This window comes from Leiobunum rupestre, chromosome 11, assembly GCF_980474605.1.
Source record: "Leiobunum rupestre chromosome 11, qqLeiRupe1.1.hap1, whole genome shotgun sequence".
NCBI classification, from domain to species: Eukaryota; Metazoa; Arthropoda; class Arachnida; order Opiliones; family Sclerosomatidae; genus Leiobunum; species Leiobunum rupestre.
In genome coordinates, this window is record NC_143394.1 from 37,796,919 (window position 1) to 37,817,566 (window position 20,648).

At 34.2% G+C, this 20,648-nt stretch overlaps 2 protein-coding genes across 4 annotated transcripts in view; both read left to right on the forward strand.

Annotated features, from left to right (window-relative positions):
- The window catches only part of LOC149922513 (alpha-1,3-mannosyl-glycoprotein 2-beta-N-acetylglucosaminyltransferase-like), a 52,241-nt gene extending 44,252 nt beyond the window's left edge, over positions 1 to 7,989 (forward strand). For 2 of the 3 annotated variants that reach the window (XM_090162569.1, XM_090162570.1), the window contains exons 7-12: positions 1,166 to 1,300; positions 2,108 to 2,198; positions 2,260 to 2,364; positions 5,035 to 5,125; positions 5,191 to 5,361; positions 6,741 to 7,988. In XM_090162569.1, the coding sequence (XP_090018695.1) occupies positions 1,166 to 1,300; positions 2,108 to 2,198; positions 2,260 to 2,364; positions 5,035 to 5,125; positions 5,191 to 5,361; positions 6,741 to 6,854 (707 nt within the window). In that variant the 3' untranslated portion in view covers positions 6,855 to 7,988. Of the gene's footprint in view, positions 1 to 1,165; positions 1,301 to 2,107; positions 2,199 to 2,259; positions 2,365 to 5,034; positions 5,126 to 5,190; positions 5,362 to 6,740 lie in introns of all 3 variants that reach the window. The other variant, XM_090162571.1, reaches the window with a different exon arrangement.
- A 7,473-nt stretch (positions 7,990 to 15,462) lies between these two features.
- LOC149922514 (colorectal mutant cancer protein) overlaps positions 15,463 to 20,648 on the forward strand; it is a 97,503-nt gene continuing 92,317 nt past the window's right edge. The window contains exons 1-2 of the mRNA XM_090162740.1: positions 15,463 to 15,884; positions 15,948 to 16,389. Coding sequence (XP_090018866.1) covers positions 15,766 to 15,884; positions 15,948 to 16,389 — 561 coding nt within the window. The 5' untranslated portion in view covers positions 15,463 to 15,765. The remainder of the gene's footprint in view (positions 15,885 to 15,947; positions 16,390 to 20,648) is intronic.

Sequence of the window (20,648 nt, forward strand, 5' to 3'; positions counted from 1 at the left end):
CCCTCCTATACTGGACCTACCTAACATAAAAATTGGGGGACCCTTTCCTATACTGGACCTACCTAACCTAAAAATTGGGGGACCCCCTCCTATACTGAACCTACCTAACATAAAAATTGGGGGACCCCCTCCTATACTGGACCTACCTAACATAAAAATTGGGGACCCTATCCTATACTGGACCTACCTAACCTAAAAATTGGGGGACCCCCTCCTATACTGGACCTACCTAACATAAAAATTGGGGGACCCTCTCCTATACTGGACCTACCTAACATAAAAATTGGGGAACACCCTCCTATACTGGACCTTCCTAACCTCAAAATTGGGGGACACCCTCCTATACTGGACCTACCTAACCTCAAAATTGGGGGACACCCTCCTATACTGGACCTACCTAACCTCAAAATTGGGGAACACCCTCCTATACTGGACCTTCCTAACCTCAAAATTGGGGGACACCCTCCTATACTGGACCTACCTAACCTCAAAATTGGTGGACCCCCTCCTATACTGGACCTACCTAACATAAAAATTGGGGGACCCCCTCCTATACTGGACCTACCTAACATAAAAATTGGGGGACCCTCTCCTATACTGGAGCTACCTAACATAAAAATTGGGGAACACCCTCCTATACTGGACCTTCCTAACCTCAAAATTGGGGGACACCCTCCTATACTGGACCTACCTAACCTACAAATTGGGGGACCCCCTAATATACTGAACCTACCTAACCTAAAAATTTGGGGACCCCCTCCTATACCGGACCTACGTAACATAAAAATTGGGGGACCCTCTCCTATACTGGACCTTCCTAACCTCAAAATTGGGGGACACCCTCCTATACTGGACCTACCTAACCTACAAATTGGGGGACCCCCTCCTATACTGGACCTACCTAACATAAAAATTGGGGGACACCCTCCTATATTGGACCTACCTACATCCTCGGAATTGTAGTTCCCGAAGTCACTACCGGGTGGCGCTATTTCAGTAATTGTATGACATCACTCTAAAAAAAGTCATACTTATTGTTATAATGTTACTTATGAACTGACTGACATAATTTGTCTTTAACGCCTTTTTTCAGTCGCTTGTCAGTCTCTTTGTTTACATCCTTATCTGATAACGTTTAAATTAAATCTAAGTTCCTCTTTTGCAGATGATTTAGATATAGCACCAGATTTTTTTGAGTATTTTTTAGCAGTTCACCCAATTTTAAAATCTGATCCGACGCTGTGGTGCGTCTCGGCGTGGAATGATAATGGGAAACAAAATTTAGTTGCCGATGATTCTGGTACGTATCGACGCGATTACGATATCATAAGTCTATAATTTGTGTCATTAGTGCGCCAGTTAGTCGAAATAATTGCGTATGGAGATGCGTAATTCTCACGGAAGTTTGATATACTATTACCATAAGTCTATAATGTTGTTCCATAAGTTTGTCACTTTGAGGAAAATGTTACTGATAGCTACATGTAGTAACGAAGTGACGTCATCACAAGAAGAAAACCTCGACCTAGCGAGGCGCTGTCAAAGGCTACGTGTGACGCGTTAGCAAGCGGACGCAAAACGGCGACGAAGCCCGTAATGCAGTGTTTTGTGAATAGCTCTCAGTAAAACTTTTGCGTGTGAAGAAATGGAAGTGTCACACTTATGTAACAATATTATACACTTATGCTACTACTAATAACTTGGTGTAATTGACGTCATTGCCGCGTAGGGAGAGGCGTACTTTTCACGGAAAATATATAATATACTTCTGCTGATAACTTTGTGTTGCGTGACGTGTAATTGACTTAATAAAAATACCATTAGCAGCGTAGCGAGATGCATACTTCGCACGGAAAAAATATAATATACTTCTACTAAAAGCTTTGTGTAGAGTGACGTGGAAATGACGTCATACCCAAAAAAATAAAACTCTACTCCTGTCCACCGCAGAAATATGGTCATTCTAAAAATGGCCCTCAGTAAAAGTTTTACTCGCGGAAAACACTAGCTGACACACTTATGTGAAATTTAATTATAAACTTATGCACTATATAATAATTTCGTTGCGTTTTTCCTTTAAAATGTAATTGGTTTTTCTTTTGTTCAGAACTACTATATCGATCTGATTTTTTTCCTGGTTTGGGTTGGATGTTAACTAGAGATCTATGGCTTGAATTGCAAACAAAGTGGCCAAAGGCGTAAGTTTACGGAGAAATCTGCCAACGTTTCTTTTGTAATTTACAATTTCGATAATTACAGTTTCTGGGACGATTGGATACGACAGCCAGCTCAAAGACGAGAAAGGGCTTGCATTCGCCCCGAAATATCTCGTACAAAAACTTTCGGGAAAGTGGGAGTTAGCAAGTAAGATGCATTTTGTCGTTGAAGTGTAGTTTATCGCGTATTGCACGCGACTTCTTGTTTCATTCTGTGTTGAAAAAAAAAACGTTAGACTGCAAAACGTTAAAATAGACCCTTTTAAAAATTCTGCGCTGAGTGCTTTTTTCCTTTTAGAGTATGAATAGTGCCTGAATGTATGTGGATTTGACCAGTTCACTCGCTTATCTGCAAACTTAGTTGATGGCTAAATAAGTTTATAATATATTTTTTTTAAATATTAACTTAACGTAGGTCACTTTAGATTTATCAAGAACCCATAGAAGTAACTAAGAACAGGGTAAATATACTTCTCTAACTCTGAGAATTGACTGGTGCCCTCTAGTGAGGAAAATAAAATCTATAAATTATAATTTATTATTTATTGCTACTATCATTATTTTTCTAATTAAAAATTATTATACTTCAGTCAGAGAACTTAATTTAAAAAATTATCTTCCCATTTTGGAATTTTCAATTAGTGAGAAAAAATATCCAACTTTTGCATTGTCCAGATGGCGCCATTTTTTGAGAAGTATAACATCATGGCGGCAGGGGACAATGTTATCGTACATAGTTCTTAGTTACTTCTACGCGACGTTCTTGGTTACAAACAAAACTAATGCCTGGTAGTTGAGAAAAAAGTAACCAAAAAGGATCGAACAGAAGCCGAGTTTTTCAAATTTAAAATTAGTCGGAGCTTCAAGTCCTACTGAAGTAGCGCTACATAGTCTTTGTAAAATGTTTGACCGGCATAGCTGTTAATTTATAGAAGGGTCTTTTAAAAGACACAGGAATATGTTTCATCAGCTACTGACCCTCGAGTATATTTAAAAGTGAAACCAAGAAAAATTTAAACCATTGATGAAACTTATTCGTTAGTTAGTTTCCCAAAAATCCACCTAGCAGGCATAATCGGCCGCTATCTTTGAAAATGGCGTCCAACAATATTCGTAGCTTGTTAGTGGGTAAGGCATGTGTTCGTTGCCATGGTAACGCGTATAGGTCGGCCATGACATTAAAACGCCCATGGTGGTCACGTGATTATTTCGCAGAATCTTGTTTTGCCTCGTGATCTGTGACGTGCAATTAATGTTATGGTGGCTGTTTCAAGGCGGGGCTTAGTTATGACGTATGCGTACGTCGCTATGTGCATGGACTAATTAACAACAGGGACGGCCCAGATCTATAACATTTCCCTATAAAGACCCCAAAAAAAGTGTTAACGCGTTCAGCAGCGTTGCCAGGCAAATATTTTTTATCCTGGTGATTCAAACGTCATAAACAGGAAACAGATTGTTAACGGTTTTAGCGGTTGTGGAGAGACATCTGGTATGAACACTGGCGTTTTCTCAGAGTAGGCGGTGAATATCTTGTGGGACCTAGGAATATGAAAACTCCGTACCCCGTGGGACTTATAAAAAAAGACTACAGTTGAGACCAGGGCTGGATTAAAAATATTGGGGGCCCTGTGTAAAGTATAAATTTGGGGTTTCTAAAAATATTCACCTTGTTTTCTAACTCTATTAACGCCAATGGAAAAAACATATCGAAGGTGAGGGACCCCTGTGCCATGGAACACTTCAGAGTGGCCATACGTCAAGGAATTTAAATATGGGCCCAAAAAGTCTGGGAATTTTAAGAATTTTTAAAAATTCACTTTTTGAAGGTAATAGATCTAAGACAAATTCTTAATTCTATGATTATAATTATTCTCCTTGAACGTTTGGCTCATTTTTTCAACATTGCAATAACCTATTTACTGAAGTATAAGTCCATTAAATTTATATAAAAGTAAAATTTTATATAAAATTTTTTGCCTTAAAAAGTCAGGGAAAATCTCTTAAAATGGTCAGGGAATCAGTGTTGCCAGATAGTGGGAAATTTCCCATATTGTGGGAATTTTTGGGGTCCATTTTGGCTATGTGGGAAAAAAGTTATTTTTTTCAAAAACGTTGATTTTGTGGGAATTTTCATGTCTGCGGGTATTTATCCGATGTTTTTCTTTAATTTCACTATCAATAGAAAGCCCGAAATTATCTAGAGCAGTGTATTTTCGTGAATCTTGGTTTTTATAAATAATATAAAGGAGATGCCTCCTAAAACTACAATCAATCAATGCATAGGCCTAACAACCAAAATATTTAAACATTGTAATTTCAATAAAATTTATTTTTAAAAAGTTAATTTTTCACAAATTTAGAAAATTATGGCATGTTTTCTGTTGAATATTCGTTGCGGGCGGGGCTAAATAGGGGCGGGGGAATTTGTGGGAAATTTACTACCCGGCCATGGGAATTTAAACTTTCAAACATTGGCAACACTGCAGGGAATTTGAATCTCAATCTTGTGGCCACCCTGCACTTGTCACATGCCTTAATGACCCTGGTTATGTCCACATAGTTGAATACATTCTTGCGCGGACGCAGATTCTTTTACGCGCGTATTTCATGGGAGTCGCCATTACCGTGCTACACGGGAGAAAACCGGTTTTGGGGGAAAGAACTTTCCACGGGAGAGCTACGTGCAGTACGTCTATGGCAGCTACCTGTGGAGCAAATCGTGGGAGGGTCCTTGATGGGGGAAAGACGCGCGTAAAAGAGTGTATACAAATTTGTCAAAAAACGTAGATTTTATATATATTTTAACATTTTTCAGTGGGCTATTTTATGAGAAGCATTTAAAATTCATCAAATTAAATGACAAATTTGTGCCTTTTTTGAAGAAAGATCTAAGCTATCTTAAAAAGGTATAATATTAATTTTTTTTTAAATAAGTATTCATCGATTTAATTCTTTTTGAACTTTTTACCAGGACAATTACGACGTTGCTTTTGTAAAAGAAGTTTATGGCACACCTTTAGTAACGTTACAACAAATACTAAAAGGATCAATTGATCATTCAAAGCCCGTTCATCTTACGTATGACTCGAAGGAATCTTTCAAAAAAACTGCCAAAGCTTTAGGACTAATGGATGATCTCAAGGTAGTACTGTTTTTTCGATAATTAGTGCTAGCCCATATCACAATTGAAATCGATTCCAATTTTACCGATATGACAAATACCGATACCGATTTTTATCGATAATCAATTACAATTAACTGAAGAAAAAAACACCGTATTTATAGATAATATCATGAATATATTCATTTCCACCATGAATATCAAAATGTCATTATACCCTTTCTACCATTTGGGACTAGAATGGGCGGTGCCTTTCCGCGTTTTAGGTATTCACTTAAGCGAATCAGGAGACTCGATCTTCGAAATGTTTCCTGGATTGCTCATTTAGTATTTGAACCGTCTACTTGTAATTCTTAGAAAATTACCTCTACTACTAGAAAATCATTTTATAATCATAAAGTATGTGCTTTTAATATTATTACCTATTTTTGTTTAATCGAAAAGACTGACGTAAAAATTTACAAAACTGAAATTCGGTCTAAGCCTTGGCAATGAAACTAGCCAAGATTCAAAACTTTGCCCATAAAAAATGTTTGAATGACGGCGCGTGACCAACGTCATAATAACGAAGCCCCTCCTATCCTACCCACTGAGGCCAAACTACCTAATGCAAATTATGCAGTTATATATTCATGGTTGAAATTTATACATTTACGCTAATATCCATGTCAAAGTTCAAGAATATTTTCTAGCATAAGTTTTTACATGATCGTGGAACAGTCGAGTGAAATCGGTATCGATAATTATTACGATTAATGTAGTAAAATCATGGAATAGGTAGCCGATACCATAAGTGTAATTTATATTTTACTGAGAAGTATGCAGATTGCAGAATGACTTTACAATAAAGATAATCGCACATGGCGATGTGCGGTCAAAGGCTTAAGACGAGAAACGGCGAGTTAGCCCGCTATGTCGTCTGTGTTGTCGTCTCGGTTTAAACTTTTGCATCGAAGAAAAACCACTGTCATATCATAAGTTTATCTACGGTACGGGGGTATACAAATCCATTAGTCTATGTCATACCATAAGTGTATAATATTGTTACAGAAGTGTGACACTTCCTATTCTTCAGATGCATAAGTTTTACTGAGAGCTATTCACGAGACAGACTGCATTAAGGGCTTCGTCGCTGTTTTGGGTCCGCTTGCTCCCGCGTAACACGTAGCCTTTGACAGCTCCTCGCTAGGGGGAGATTTGCTTGTGGTGACCTCACTCCATTATTAGGTCTCAGTTAAATATTCCCCAAAGTGACAAACTTATGAACAATATTATAGACTTATGGTAATACTTATGGAAAAAAATCTTATAGACTTGTGCACATACTGATTTGTACCAATCGCTATTAAATATTGAAGTAAATTATTTAATTGAATTAAAATTTTCATTGATAATTTCAGTCTGGAGTGCCAAGAACAGGCTATAGAGGCGTGATAGCTTTCATTCATAAAGGGAGACGAGTCTATTTCGCCCCACCCGCAGATTGGAAAGGTTACGATCCAACGTGGAGTTAACCCAGTTTGGAATGAACATTTTTTATTAGGATTATATAAATGGTGCAATAGGTTTCGAAATACGCTCATCTTTATTTTGAAGATTTCGCATTTCTTTAAAATATATCATAACTTTAATATAATTTCACTAACTTAATAATTGGCAAAACAAAATCATATGTAGCACCCTCATTTCTCACCACTTACTATTATTTTATATACGTTTCCCTGACATTCTACAATGCACGAGGATAATAATATTGAGATTAAATTGTATAGCATTTTTTGATTGGTCAAATGAGTCTGGCTTTTGTACTTAAATTGCGAATTGGCTCAAAGAAAGTCTTGCTTGTTCCTCTTGTAAGGAGACCAAAATCTTGACTTTTAAAACGTTTTTGGTCAAAAATTGCGGAACCGACAGCATCCGCCTATGAAAAAAATTGAGATATATATAAATATATATAAAAAAGTATTACACATTTGTGATATAATAGAACCTATGGAGTTTTCCATGAAAAGTGCGCAAGTTGCTCGGTGGTCACAACATGAAATGTTTAAAAAGATAAAAAACATAATCTTGTTATTTGGATATTAAAAATCTTCGCAATTGATAAAAGTTACAAGATCTGCAACAAAATTTGACGTGCCATATTATACGGGAGCTCGTTAAAAGTGTGAATACGTGAGTGAAAACGTAAGTTTCAAGATACCCAAATAGTTCCGTGCTCATAAAATAATGTGCTTTTTTAAAGAAGCAATAGTCGGGGAAAAGTGTTGTTGTAAAGAAGGTACCAATAAAAAATTCAAATTTAGGTTAAGTAAAATTTAGTTCTATATATTTTTGTGAAAAAGAATTTAGAAATTTTTATTTTTCAAATTACTTCTTCAACTTGAAGAAAAAAATTGTCTTGAAACTGTTTATTTATATCACTTCTCGTAGTTTTATTTATGGTGTCTTACAATTTTTGTTAGCATTCAAACGTTCAACCTTATAAAGCTTTTTATGTAGTTCAGTGCCTTCCAAACACCAAAAGAAATTTTAAAAACACAAGCACATTTTATGGGTATTTGGATGCAAAAGGGTATTTTTGGGACTTTAATAAGAAGGAAAAAATTGTATGAATAACTAAATGGTTATTGTAAATATTGAAGTGTTATTAAATTTATTTAAAATTAAAAAGGGTTTGTTTCCAATAATTTATATCCCAAGTAAAATTATATAGTTCACATTAAAACCACATTGGAACATTTTTTTTAAATAAATTTTACATTAGTTATTTTATAAAGGGTGGCAAAGACCAACAAATAAGAGATGGTACAGTCAATAACGATAAATACTAGCTTATAGCAACACCAGCGCTGTGGTGGCGGAATTGGATACTTGTGTACTCTAACAAAACAACGAGGTAAATCTTTAACTGCTGACTGCTGATCAAACCTCTGCCGCCAGAAGACGCGCAACGCGTTGCCATTTTAAAGCGTCAAAACAGGGTTTATAGAAAATAATGGTACACCATCGTCACTCAAATTTCCCTATGTAAAATAAGGGTAAGCTTTCCCGCAAGGCCGACGGTTAGTAAGATGATCGCCATCGTGTGTTCAGAATTGTAAGTAAAGTTATAGCCTCCTGCACGCGCTTGCTTCAAACGAGTTGGGTTTCCGTTGTTACCAGTGGCGGATACATACGAAGGGCGAGCGCCAACCCCTTGGCGCGGGCGGCCCAGCTCCAAGCATGTGACTTGATGATTTGTTATTACACCCATAGCCACTGGTTGTTACGCAACGCGTTTGGAGTTTTTTAATGTTCAGGGTTAGCTTCTCTTTTCGAAAACCTATTGGTGGATCTTAAAATTAATTTTGCACGTGGAGATACACCGCCATGTTAGGGTATAAAAGTAGTTAAATAAGCCTGATATACTTCATGATGTAAAGGTACTGTCACGTACAAAAACGTAATTTTGAAATCGGTCATAAGACGCTTCAATAAATCATCCCATGAAATCGCCAAGAAGTAATATTTCCGAGAGCCAGGACCTGCAAGTCGCTGTTTATATAGTGCTTGTTAAAATAATGGAAATTTTTTATCTTTACGGCAGCAACAATCGTTCCCCATGGCATACCGTTTTAAGCAGGTAGCTTTTTTTGACATATTAAGGCTTGGTAAAACCGCGACGTTCTTTTTACAAGTGAAAAGTTTCCATTATTTCCACAAGCACAATATAAACAATACCTTGCTGGTCCTGGCTCTCGGAAATAATACTTCTTGGCGATTTCCTGGGAGGATGATTTATTTAAGCGGTGCCTCCGAAATACATAAAAATACACAAAATTTATGTATTTCTTAGGCACCGATTTAAGCGCCTATTACGTTACGTTTTCTGTCGCCTGAAATACAAAATGCCGGGTCTTAAATTGTACAACCAGGGTTGTCAAAACCACTTCAACTTCAACTAATACAAGGCTTAAAGGAGGCCAGCAACTTCAGCAAGATCGTTCCCGCTTTTTTTTTAATATTTTTGTTGTTACCGATGCCAGCGCCTTATAGTAGGTACTCTAAACTCTGCCTATTGTTCGATGATGGAGCTGGTGAATCATTCTATTCTATAAACCTTTGTCAAATTATTTCCAATTATTACACTCAATTCTCTATAGAGTAATATCGGCGTGACGTCACTAATACTTTTAAATTTAATCTTTTCATCTAGATTTAATCTTTTAATCTCGAATTAATCTTTTAATCTCGAATTAATCTTTTAATCTCGATTTAATCGTGATTTAATCTTAATTGTGATTTAACCATCTCTAACGCGATTTAATCATCTTAATCGTGATTTAATCATCTTTATCGCGATTTAATCCATTTACTCATCTTAATCACAAACTTGATTTTATCGTGATTAATCCATTTACTCATCTTAATCACAAACTTGATTTTATCGTGATTTAATCCATTTACTCATCTTAATCACTAACTTGATTTTATAGTGATTTAATCCATTTACTCATCTTAATTACTAACTCGATTTTATCGTGATTTAATCCATTTACTCATCTTAATCACTAACTCGATTTTATCGTGATTTAATCCATTTACTCATCTTAATCACTAACTCGATTTTATCGTGATTTAATCCATTTACTCATCTTAATCACTAACTCGATTTTATCGTGATTTAATCCATTTACTCATCTTAATCACAAACTTGATTTTATCGTGATTTAATCCATTTACTCATCTTAATCACAAACTTGATTTTATCGTGATTTAATCCATTTACTCATCTTAATCACTAACTCGATTTTATCGTGATTTAATCCATTTACTCATCTTAATCACTAACTCGATTTTATCGTGATTTAATCCATTTACTCATCTTAACCACTAACTCGATTTTATCGTGATTTAATCCATTTACTCATCTTAATCACTAACTCGATTTTATCGTGATTTAATCCATTTACTCATCTTAATCACAAACTCGATTTTATCGTGATTTAATCCATTTACTCATCTTAATCACAAACTTGATTTTATCGTGATTTAATCCATTTACTCATCTTAATCACTAACTCGATTTTATCGTGATTTAATCCATTTACTCATCTTAATCACTAACTCGATTTTATCGTGATTTAATCCATTTACTCATCTTAACCACTAACTCGATTTTATCGTGATTTAATCCATTTACTCATCTTAACCACTAACTCGATTTTATCGTGATTTAATCCATTTACTCATCTTAATCACTAACTCGATTTTATCGTGATTTAATCCATTTACTCATCTTAATCACTAACTCGATTTTATCGTGATTTAATCTATTTACTCATCTTAATCACTAACTCGATTTTATCGTGATTTAATCCATTTACTCATCTTAATCACTAACTCGATTTTATCGTGATTTAATCCATTTACTCATCTTAATCACTAACTCGATTTTATCGTGATTTAATCCATTTACTCATCTTAATCACTAACTCGATTTTATCGTGATTTAATCCATTTACTCATCTTAATCACTAACTCGATTTTATCGTGATTTAATCCATTTACTCATCTTAATCACTAACTCGATTTTATCGTGATTTAATCCATTTACTCATCTTAATCACTAACTCGATTTTATCGTGATTTAATCCATTTACTCATCTTAATCACTAACTCGATTTTATCGTGATTTAATCCATTTACTCATCTTAATCACTAACTCGATTTTATCGTGATTTAATCCATTTACTCATCTTAATCACAAACTTGATTTTATCGTGATTTAATCCATTTACTCATCTTAATCACAAACTTGATTTTATCGTGATTTAATCCATTTACTCATCTTAATCACTAACTCGATTTTATCGTGATTTAATCCATTTACTCATCTTAATCACTAACTCGATTTTATCGTGATTTAATCCATTTACTCATCTTAATCACTAACTCGATTTTATCGTGATTTAATCCATTTACTCATCTTAATCACTAACTCGATTTTATCGTGATTTAATCCATTTACTCATCTTAATCACTAACTCGATTTTATCGTGATTTAATCCATTTACTCATCTTAATCACTAACTCGATTTTATCGTGATTTAATCCATTTACTCATCTTAATCACTAACTCGATTTTATCGTGATTTAATCCATTTACTCATCTTAACCACTAACTCGATTTTATCGTGATTTAATCCATTTACTCATCTTAACCACTAACTCGATTTTATCGTGATTTAATCCATTTACTCATCTTAATCACTAACTCGATTTTATCGTGATTTAATCCATTTACTCATCTTAATCACTAACTCGATTTTATCGTGATTTAATCTATTTACTCATCTTAATCACTAACTCGATTTTATCGTGATTTAATCCATTTACTCATCTTAATCACTAACTCGATTTTATCGTGATTTAATCCATTTACTCATCTTAATCACTAACTCGATTTTATCGTGATTTAATCCATTTACTCATCTTAATCACTAACTCGATTTTATCGTGATTTAATCCATTTACTCATCTTAATCACTAACTCGATTTTATCGTGATTTAATCCATTTACTCATCTTAATCACTAACTCGATTTTATCGTGATTTAATCCATTTACTCATCTTAATCACTAACTCGATTTTATCGTGATTTAATCCATTTACTCATCTTAATCACTAACTCGATTTTATCGTGATTTAATCCATTTACTCATCTTAATCACTAACTCGATTTTATCGTGATTTAATCCATTTACTCATCTTAATCACTAACTCGATTTTATCGTGATTTAATCCATTTACTCATCTTAATCACTAACTCGATTTTATCGTGATTTAATCCATTTACTCATCTTAATCACTAACTCGATTTTATCGTGATTTAATCCATTTACTCATCTTAATCACTAACTCGATTTTATCGTGATTTAATCCATTTACTCATCTTAATCACTAACTCGATTTTATCGTGATTTAATCCATTTACTCATCTTAATCACTAACTCGATTTTATCGTGATTTAATCCATTTACTCATCTTAATCACAAACTTGATTTTATCGTGATTTAATCCATTTACTCATCTTAATCACAAACTTGATTTTATCGTGATTTAATCCATTTACTCATCTTAATCACAAACTTGATTTTATCGTGATTTAATCCATTTACTCATCTTAATCACTAACTCGATTTTATCGTGATTTAATCCATTTACTCATCTTAATCACTAACTCGATTTTATCGTGATTTAATCCATTTACTCATCTTAATCACTAACTCGATTTTATCGTGATTTAATCCATTTACTCATCTTAATCACAAACTTGATTTTATCGTGATTTAATCCATTTACTCATCTTAATCACAAACTTGATTTTATCGTGATTTAATCCATTTACTCATCTTAATCACAAACTTGATTTTATCGTGATTTAATCCATTTACTCATCTTAATCACTAACTCGATTTTATCGTGATTTAATCCATTTACTCATCTTAATCACTAACTCGATTTTATCGTGATTTAATCCATTTACTCATCTTAACCACTAACTCGATTTTATCGTGATTTAATCCATTTACTCATCTTAATCACTAACTCGATTTTATCGTGATTTAATCCATTTACTCATCTTAATCACAAACTCGATTTTATCGTGATTTAATCCATTTACTCATCTTAATCACAAACTTGATTTTATCGTGATTTAATCCATTTACTCATCTTAATCACTAACTCGATTTTATCGTGATTTAATCCATTTACTCATCTTAATCACTAACTCGATTTTATCGTGATTTAATCCATTTACTCATCTTAACCACTAACTCGATTTTATCGTGATTTAATCCATTTACTCATCTTAACCACTAACTCGATTTTATCGTGATTTAATCCATTTACTCATCTTAATCACTAACTCGATTTTATCGTGATTTAATCCATTTACTCATCTTAATCACTAACTCGATTTTATCGTGATTTAATCTATTTACTCATCTTAATCACTAACTCGATTTTATCGTGATTTAATCCATTTACTCATCTTAATCACTAACTCGATTTTATCGTGATTTAATCCATTTACTCATCTTAATCACTAACTCGATTTTATCGTGATTTAATCCATTTACTCATCTTAATCACTAACTCGATTTTATCGTGATTTAATCCATTTACTCATCTTAATCACTAACTCGATTTTATCGTGATTTAATCCATTTACTCATCTTAATCACTAACTCGATTTTATCGTGATTTAATCCATTTACTCATCTTAATCACTAACTCGATTTTATCGTGATTTAATCCATTTACTCATCTTAATCACTAACTCGATTTTATCGTGATTTAATCCATTTACTCATCTTAATCACTAACTCGATTTTATCGTGATTTAATCCATTTACTCATCTTAATCACTAACTCGATTTTATCGTGATTTAATCCATTTACTCATCTTAATCACTAACTCGATTTTATCGTGATTTAATCCATTTACTCATCTTAATCACTAACTCGATTTTATCGTGATTTAATCCATTTACTCATCTTAATCACTAACTCGATTTTATCGTGATTTAATCCATTTACTCATCTTAATCACTAACTCGATTTTATCGTGATTTAATCCATTTACTCATCTTAATCACTAACTCGATTTTATCGTGATTTAATCCATTTACTCATCTTAATCACAAACTTGATTTTATCGTGATTTAATCCATTTACTCATCTTAATCACAAACTTGATTTTATCGTGATTTAATCCATTTACTCATCTTAATCACAAACTTGATTTTATCGTGATTTAATCCATTTACTCATCTTAATCACTAACTCGATTTTATCGTGATTTAATCCATTTACTCATCTTAATCACTAACTCGATTTTATCGTGATTTAATCCATTTACTCATCTTAATCACTAACTCGATTTTATCGTGATTTAATCCATTTACTCATCTTAATCACTAACTCGATTTTATCGTGATTTAATCCATTTACTCATCTTAATCACTAACTCGATTTTATCGTGATTTAATCCATTTACTCATCTTAATCACTAACTCGATTTTATCGTGATTTAATCCATTTACTCATCTTAATCACTAACTCGATTTTATCGTGATTTAATCCATTTACTCATCTTAATCACTAACTCGATTTTATCGTGATTTAATCCATTTACTCATCTTAATCACTAACTCGATTTTATCGTGATTTAATCCATTTACTCATCTTAATCACTAACTCGATTTTATCGTGATTTAATCCATTTACTCATCTTAATCACTAACTCGATTTTATCGTGATTTAATCCATTTACTCATCTTAATCACAAACTTGATTTTATCGTGATTTAATCCATTTACTCATCTTAATCACAAACTTGATTTTATCGTGATTTAATCCATTTACTCATCTTAATCACAAACTTGATTTTATCGTGATTTAATCCATTTACTCATCTTAATCACTAACTTGATTTTATCGTGATTTAATCCATTTACTCATCTTAATCACTAACTCGATTTTATCGTGATTTAATCCATTTACTCATCTTAATCACTAACTCGATTTTATCGTGATTTAATCCATTTACTCATCGTAATCGATCAAGAGTACAAACTTAATAATCAAAGTAAAATGCCCCTCGCCAGACCCGGACTGGCCCGGGCGGCAGATCAGGGCCAACTCAAATTGGAAAAATTTGACATTTATGGGAAATGGGACCACTAACACGATCGTATAACCATGGTTTAACCAAGGAACCTAACCAGTGGGGCCAACTACTAGAATGCCCTGCCTCGCCATTACCCAATGGACTACATGTCATATCATCCCGGGGGGGTCAAAATAAGAAAACAGAGCATCCCAAGGTTTATAAAAACTTCCTCTTGAAACGAAAATGTTGTTAGTTTTTGTTTATTGGTAGTCTCCTGGTACAATATTTTACACCTAGATGACGATACTATTCCACTAAAGAAATGAGTTATAAGAAGACTTACCGCTAGATGGGGATAAGGTTCCCTTACAAACATTTTAGTGCCCACCGGCGTAGTGTAAATTACAATGAAAATGGCGATTTTTGTTTGTAGAGTGCTGTCGCGCGTTTACGTATTTGTACTATGTTAAATTAATTCCAGTTAGTAATTGATCTACCAAAATGTAAGGAAATTATTTAGCTTCGGTGTCATGTAAATGATATTAGTCCAGCTTTGTTATAACATGATTATTAGCTTACTTATAATATAACTATGTTTTGACAACCAGTAAGCCTTAGCAATGTAGTTGAATGCTTGTCAGTGGTCGTGAGTACTACAGTGTAAATGGAACTTTTTAAGAACCTTCCTGTAGAGTTAAGACTTTAAAAATCAACGTGTCTCAACTACTAAATGGCAATGAAGTTTTTGAAATAATTATACAATGGCCAGTGATGCAAATAGCGAATCTACGGGTAGCGATTCAGGTTCAACACCTGAAGAAGAACGTATAAGAAGGCTCTTTCAAACTTGTGATGGGAATGGTGATGGCTATATTGATAGGTAAGAGTGATAGAAACATTTAACTTTTCACGATATTTTCTATAACCCTTTCATTTTTTGTAGTCAAGACTTACTGGCTGTCTGTCGGCAACTTAACTTAGAACATTGTGTGGAAGAAATTATGGTCGAGTTGGGAGCGGACGAACAAGGCCGCATATCATATAGCGAGTTTTTGAGGCGTAGAATGCAACTTATGAATGAAATAAATGCTCTAACGCTTCAAGACCAAGACCCAGACAAGGATGACCTGGAGCAAAGAAGCCTTGACCCTGACATAACCCCTCTTCAAGTATCACCAGCACCAGGAAGTAGTAGTACTGGTGGGAACTGGCCAATGAGTAGTGATACCAGTCAAGGGGCTATATCTGGAAAGCACGAAAGCTGGGAGTTTGACTCTGGTGCAAGGGATCTGAGTCCCGAACCTAATACACTTCAAAAGCTTATTGAAGCTGCGGGAGAATCTGTTCCTGGCACAAGCAGCAACCTCCTAGATCTAGCAAATAAGGTAAGACATTGATTGCTTGATTTTTGTTGTTTTTTAAAAGGTGGGTAATGTGCGCTTAAAGGGGCCTTGCCATATTTAGTTCTAGTTTTCGCATTTGGCTTTTATTTTAATACTTACGCTCATAAAATTAAATTTTTTTAATAAAGGGAAGTTTGGGGCTCCAGCAATTTCTATTTGAGAATTACTCCATAGCTCTTATCTCTAAACGGGTTACACCGGCATTCAAAAAAATTGCACTGAGATTTACCACGTGGTAGCAGATACTACCAATCATATTCTGGAAACAAGGGCTAAATTCAAAAGCTGGTATGTCCCTTTAAAGCAAGGCTAGGTTGAAATAAAAAAGTGAAGAACAGAAAAAAACGCTTCCAGAAGCTGCTTCTAGGTGGAAGCACCTTCCTGTAATTTTTTGTGAAAGTGACTCAACTGCTATCTATTGTTGGCGATGCATACTTAAATATAGAATATCTAAAATAATGAAGAGAGCTGTTATAGAGTTAATTTTAAGATATATTATATTTCCCATAATAAAGAATATGGTGAAATTTTATTGTAATTTATGTTACTAGTACAATTCCAAAGAGCCAATCAGAAACAACGGTACTGGATTTTAGTAGCAATTTTATGGAGCCTTAATTTTCCGGAAATAATTTTTACAATTTTAATTTCAAACGTTAATGGGTTATAAGATATTAAAGCCAACTCATCGAAGCCTAAGGAGCTGGAGTCGCTTAAAATTAGCATTGATTTGTATCCGAGGTCAGGATAATGTTCCAATCTGCAGATATTTCCTAAAGACTAAAATTTTTGGTTTCCAAACAAGCATTCGCTAGGGGTTTTCCAAAATCTTGTGAAGACTCGCCTCCTTCTTCCAAGTTTAAATTATGACGACGCTATGACGTAGGGGAAGTTAGTCTTGACAAGATTGGGGGAACAAATTTTTCATCGCCTGACTTTTGAAATTGATCTATTAACAGCAGTATTTAATATATTCACTTGGGCAAGTGTCGATCTCCTTATATTGTTAGCGGTATTCGTTTAAAATATGTACCTTTGCAAGCTCACATGATGTAGGGCGGGGAAAATCCTACATTACAGTTATTTTCAACAACTGATGCAGATAATAAATAACCTAACAGATAATAATTTCTTCATATTATATATTTATGCTTATCAATTATAGCCAATTTATCAACCATACTATTTCTTCGCGAAGAAAGAATTCCTAGTTTTTAAAAAGATCTTTAATGCTACTGCCATCACGTCACCTCTTATTGTGATAATGTCATATTTGGTGCTACTAACTATTTAGGTATATCAATTTGTGATCTTTGAATAACGATTTTAAATCTGCAGTTAAAAACGCTAAGGGATAATATTGTTAAGAAAGTATTTATACATATATATATATTTTATTAAATATAATTAAATACATTCTAAGCTGAGGTATACATATAAATTATACGAAAAGCTAATCCTTTATTAGAGTTAATTCCATAAGAGTAGAAGTCGATTTGTAAATACCCGAAGTCTTACCAGATGGCGCCAACAATCTGAAAAGACAAAACCGTAGAAATATTAAATTATCTCAAAACCGCAATAAATAGTATTGGTTTCGTGTTTCTTTTTATTCCAATTTTTTTCCAGAGCTGAACTGCGGTTTATAGTTTTTTTTGTATAAAAACTATAGTGTTAGAATTCTTTTGTAATAAATAAGTTAGTTTCTATTCCCTTAATCGACAAAAAATTCGCGCCACCTAGTACAAAATAAAAGCATTAACATCGAATCTCTTAAGGACTTCGATCTTACATTCGTTATTACTTACGACGTTAGAGACAAGGTTGGCAAGAGCAAACAAGACTTGTTTAAACTACCCTGGTTTAAGCCGGATTTAACCACCGAATTAAATCCATGGTTAAAAACACCTTTTTTTTATTAAAAAAATTTGAGAAATTAATTGACGGATTTTGAAATGACGTTTTAGCGCGCGACACTACAGGTACATGTCTTGGGCACACAGCCTTCTTTGCGTGCTTTTTTGACCATAACATGTAGAGGTATTTTCACGCGCAAAATGAATTTTAAAAGCCGTCAATTAGAAATATTGAAAAAACTAAAACTTAACCTTCACTTTTTGTCGCAAGTAGTGAGAGCTAGATATAAGCAATTAGGGGATCTTAAAATTCATTTTGCGCGTGAAAATATGGCGCCATGTTAGGATATAAAAGCGGGTAAATAAGTCTGCTATACCTCACAATGTAAAGGTACTGTCAGTCTGTCACTCGCAAAAACGTAATTTTGAGCAATTTGAGCATTTTTTATTAATGGTTTTAACTGGATTAAGCCAACGGGTACAACCAGTTTTAACCATACTGGATTTTTAAATTTTTAAAAAAGCCGGTTTTTTGCCAACCCGGCGTAGAGAAGTCTCCATTTAACTTTGAACATGTAAAGATGAGTGCAGTATTTTGAGAAACATCATGATGAGTATTAAATATAATTTTTTTTTACTGATCAAATTATTACACTGCGTTAACTCTAAATGAGACCTTCCATTTTTCATTTAATATATATTTTCCTCTCTTAATTAAACTTTGAAGTTTCCAATTGTAACCTTGAACCGTTGAAACTCTCGTACTCAAAAACCAATGTGAGTGAAACCCTGTGTTTTCGTTCTTACAGTTTCATTCCAATTGAAACTAGTCCGTACGTTCCTAATTACAAACCAAACCCTGTACCTTTCCAAGTTAAAATCCACTACTTTCCTTGTTAATAAAACCCTGTACTTTACCAATCGAAAAACCTCTATTTTCCCTGATTAATATAACACTGTACTTTACTAACAAGGAGACATCCCGAAGTGGGTAACCCACCGATTTTGTTCAACCTTCATGTATCCAAAATCCGAAGGGGAATTTATTCAATGGGCAACCGTGTTGCCATGGCAACGAAAATTGTTTTTGACAACCAAGAATGGAAATTTTCCCATTGAAAATAACATGGGATTTTGATCTCAAATTGATCAAAAGTTGATCAATTTTGATGTTTTTTTGTCAATTTTTATCTATTTGTTAAAATTTTTCACAGGGGGGTCCTAGAAATCGGTCAGAATCCCATGTTATTTTCAATGGGAAAATTTAATATTTTGTGTTGTCAAAAACATTTTTCGTTGCCATGGCCAAACGGTTGCCCATTGAATAAATTCCCTTTAGGATTTTTCAAGTTACATGAAGGTCTACCAATCCCCCGAGTTTGAACAAAATCGGTGGGTTACATTTCGGGATGTCTCCTTGTAAGTGAAACCCTCTATTTTCCTTATTAATATAACCCTGTACTACTACTTTACTAACAAGGAGACTACCCTAGGTGGTTATCACCGATTTTGTTGAAACTCGGGGGTTAGGTAGACCTTATGGTAGTATGAAAATTGCCTAAGGGAAAAGTTGCAATGGGCTTTAGTTTTCCCATGGCAACCGAAAATGTTTATGATCTCTCATAACAAAAAAAAATCTCCATTTAAAAAAGCATGGGATTTTCTCGGTTTCACAGGGTACTTACTTACTTAAAAATTTTTAATTTTTTTTATTTTCAAAACGTACCCAAAAAGATTAATTTGACCTATTTTGGGTAAAATTGATCAATGTTTTTGGCTAAAATTGATAAATTTTGGTTAAATTTTAACAAAATTTGGGTAACCTAGAAAATCCCATGCTTTTTTAAATGGAGAGGTCAAAAACATTTTGGGTTGCCATAGGAAAACTAAAGCCCATTGCAACTTTTCCCTTTGCGAATTTTCATACTACCATAAGGTCTACCTAACCCCCGAGTTTCAACAAAATCGGTGATAACCACCTCGGGTAGTCTCCTTGTAAGTGAAACCCTGTATTTTCCTTCTTAGGAAATACATAGAGATTCCAAAGCTCCATTTTACAATCTGTCTCTGACGTCATAGATCTCGCCCCAAGCGACTAGAGTAAAACCGCAAAGGGAACATTCCATTGGCATATTCCCGCGCTTTGTTGTGTTTCGTCTGCTAGTAATTTGAATTCCCGTGTCTTGGTCTGCTATTTTGCCAAAAAATCTAAAAGGAACACGCAAATATTTGCTCCGATCTCGTCTCGTACTCGATCTGTTGAACTGTCGAAACTGGCATATCAGTTTTGGGGCGATCTCGGAGCACCCGAGAGCGCGAAATGGAACACGCGAAACTTGATCGGAGCAGATCCGAGCGTGCAAATGGAACATAAAATGTTGATGA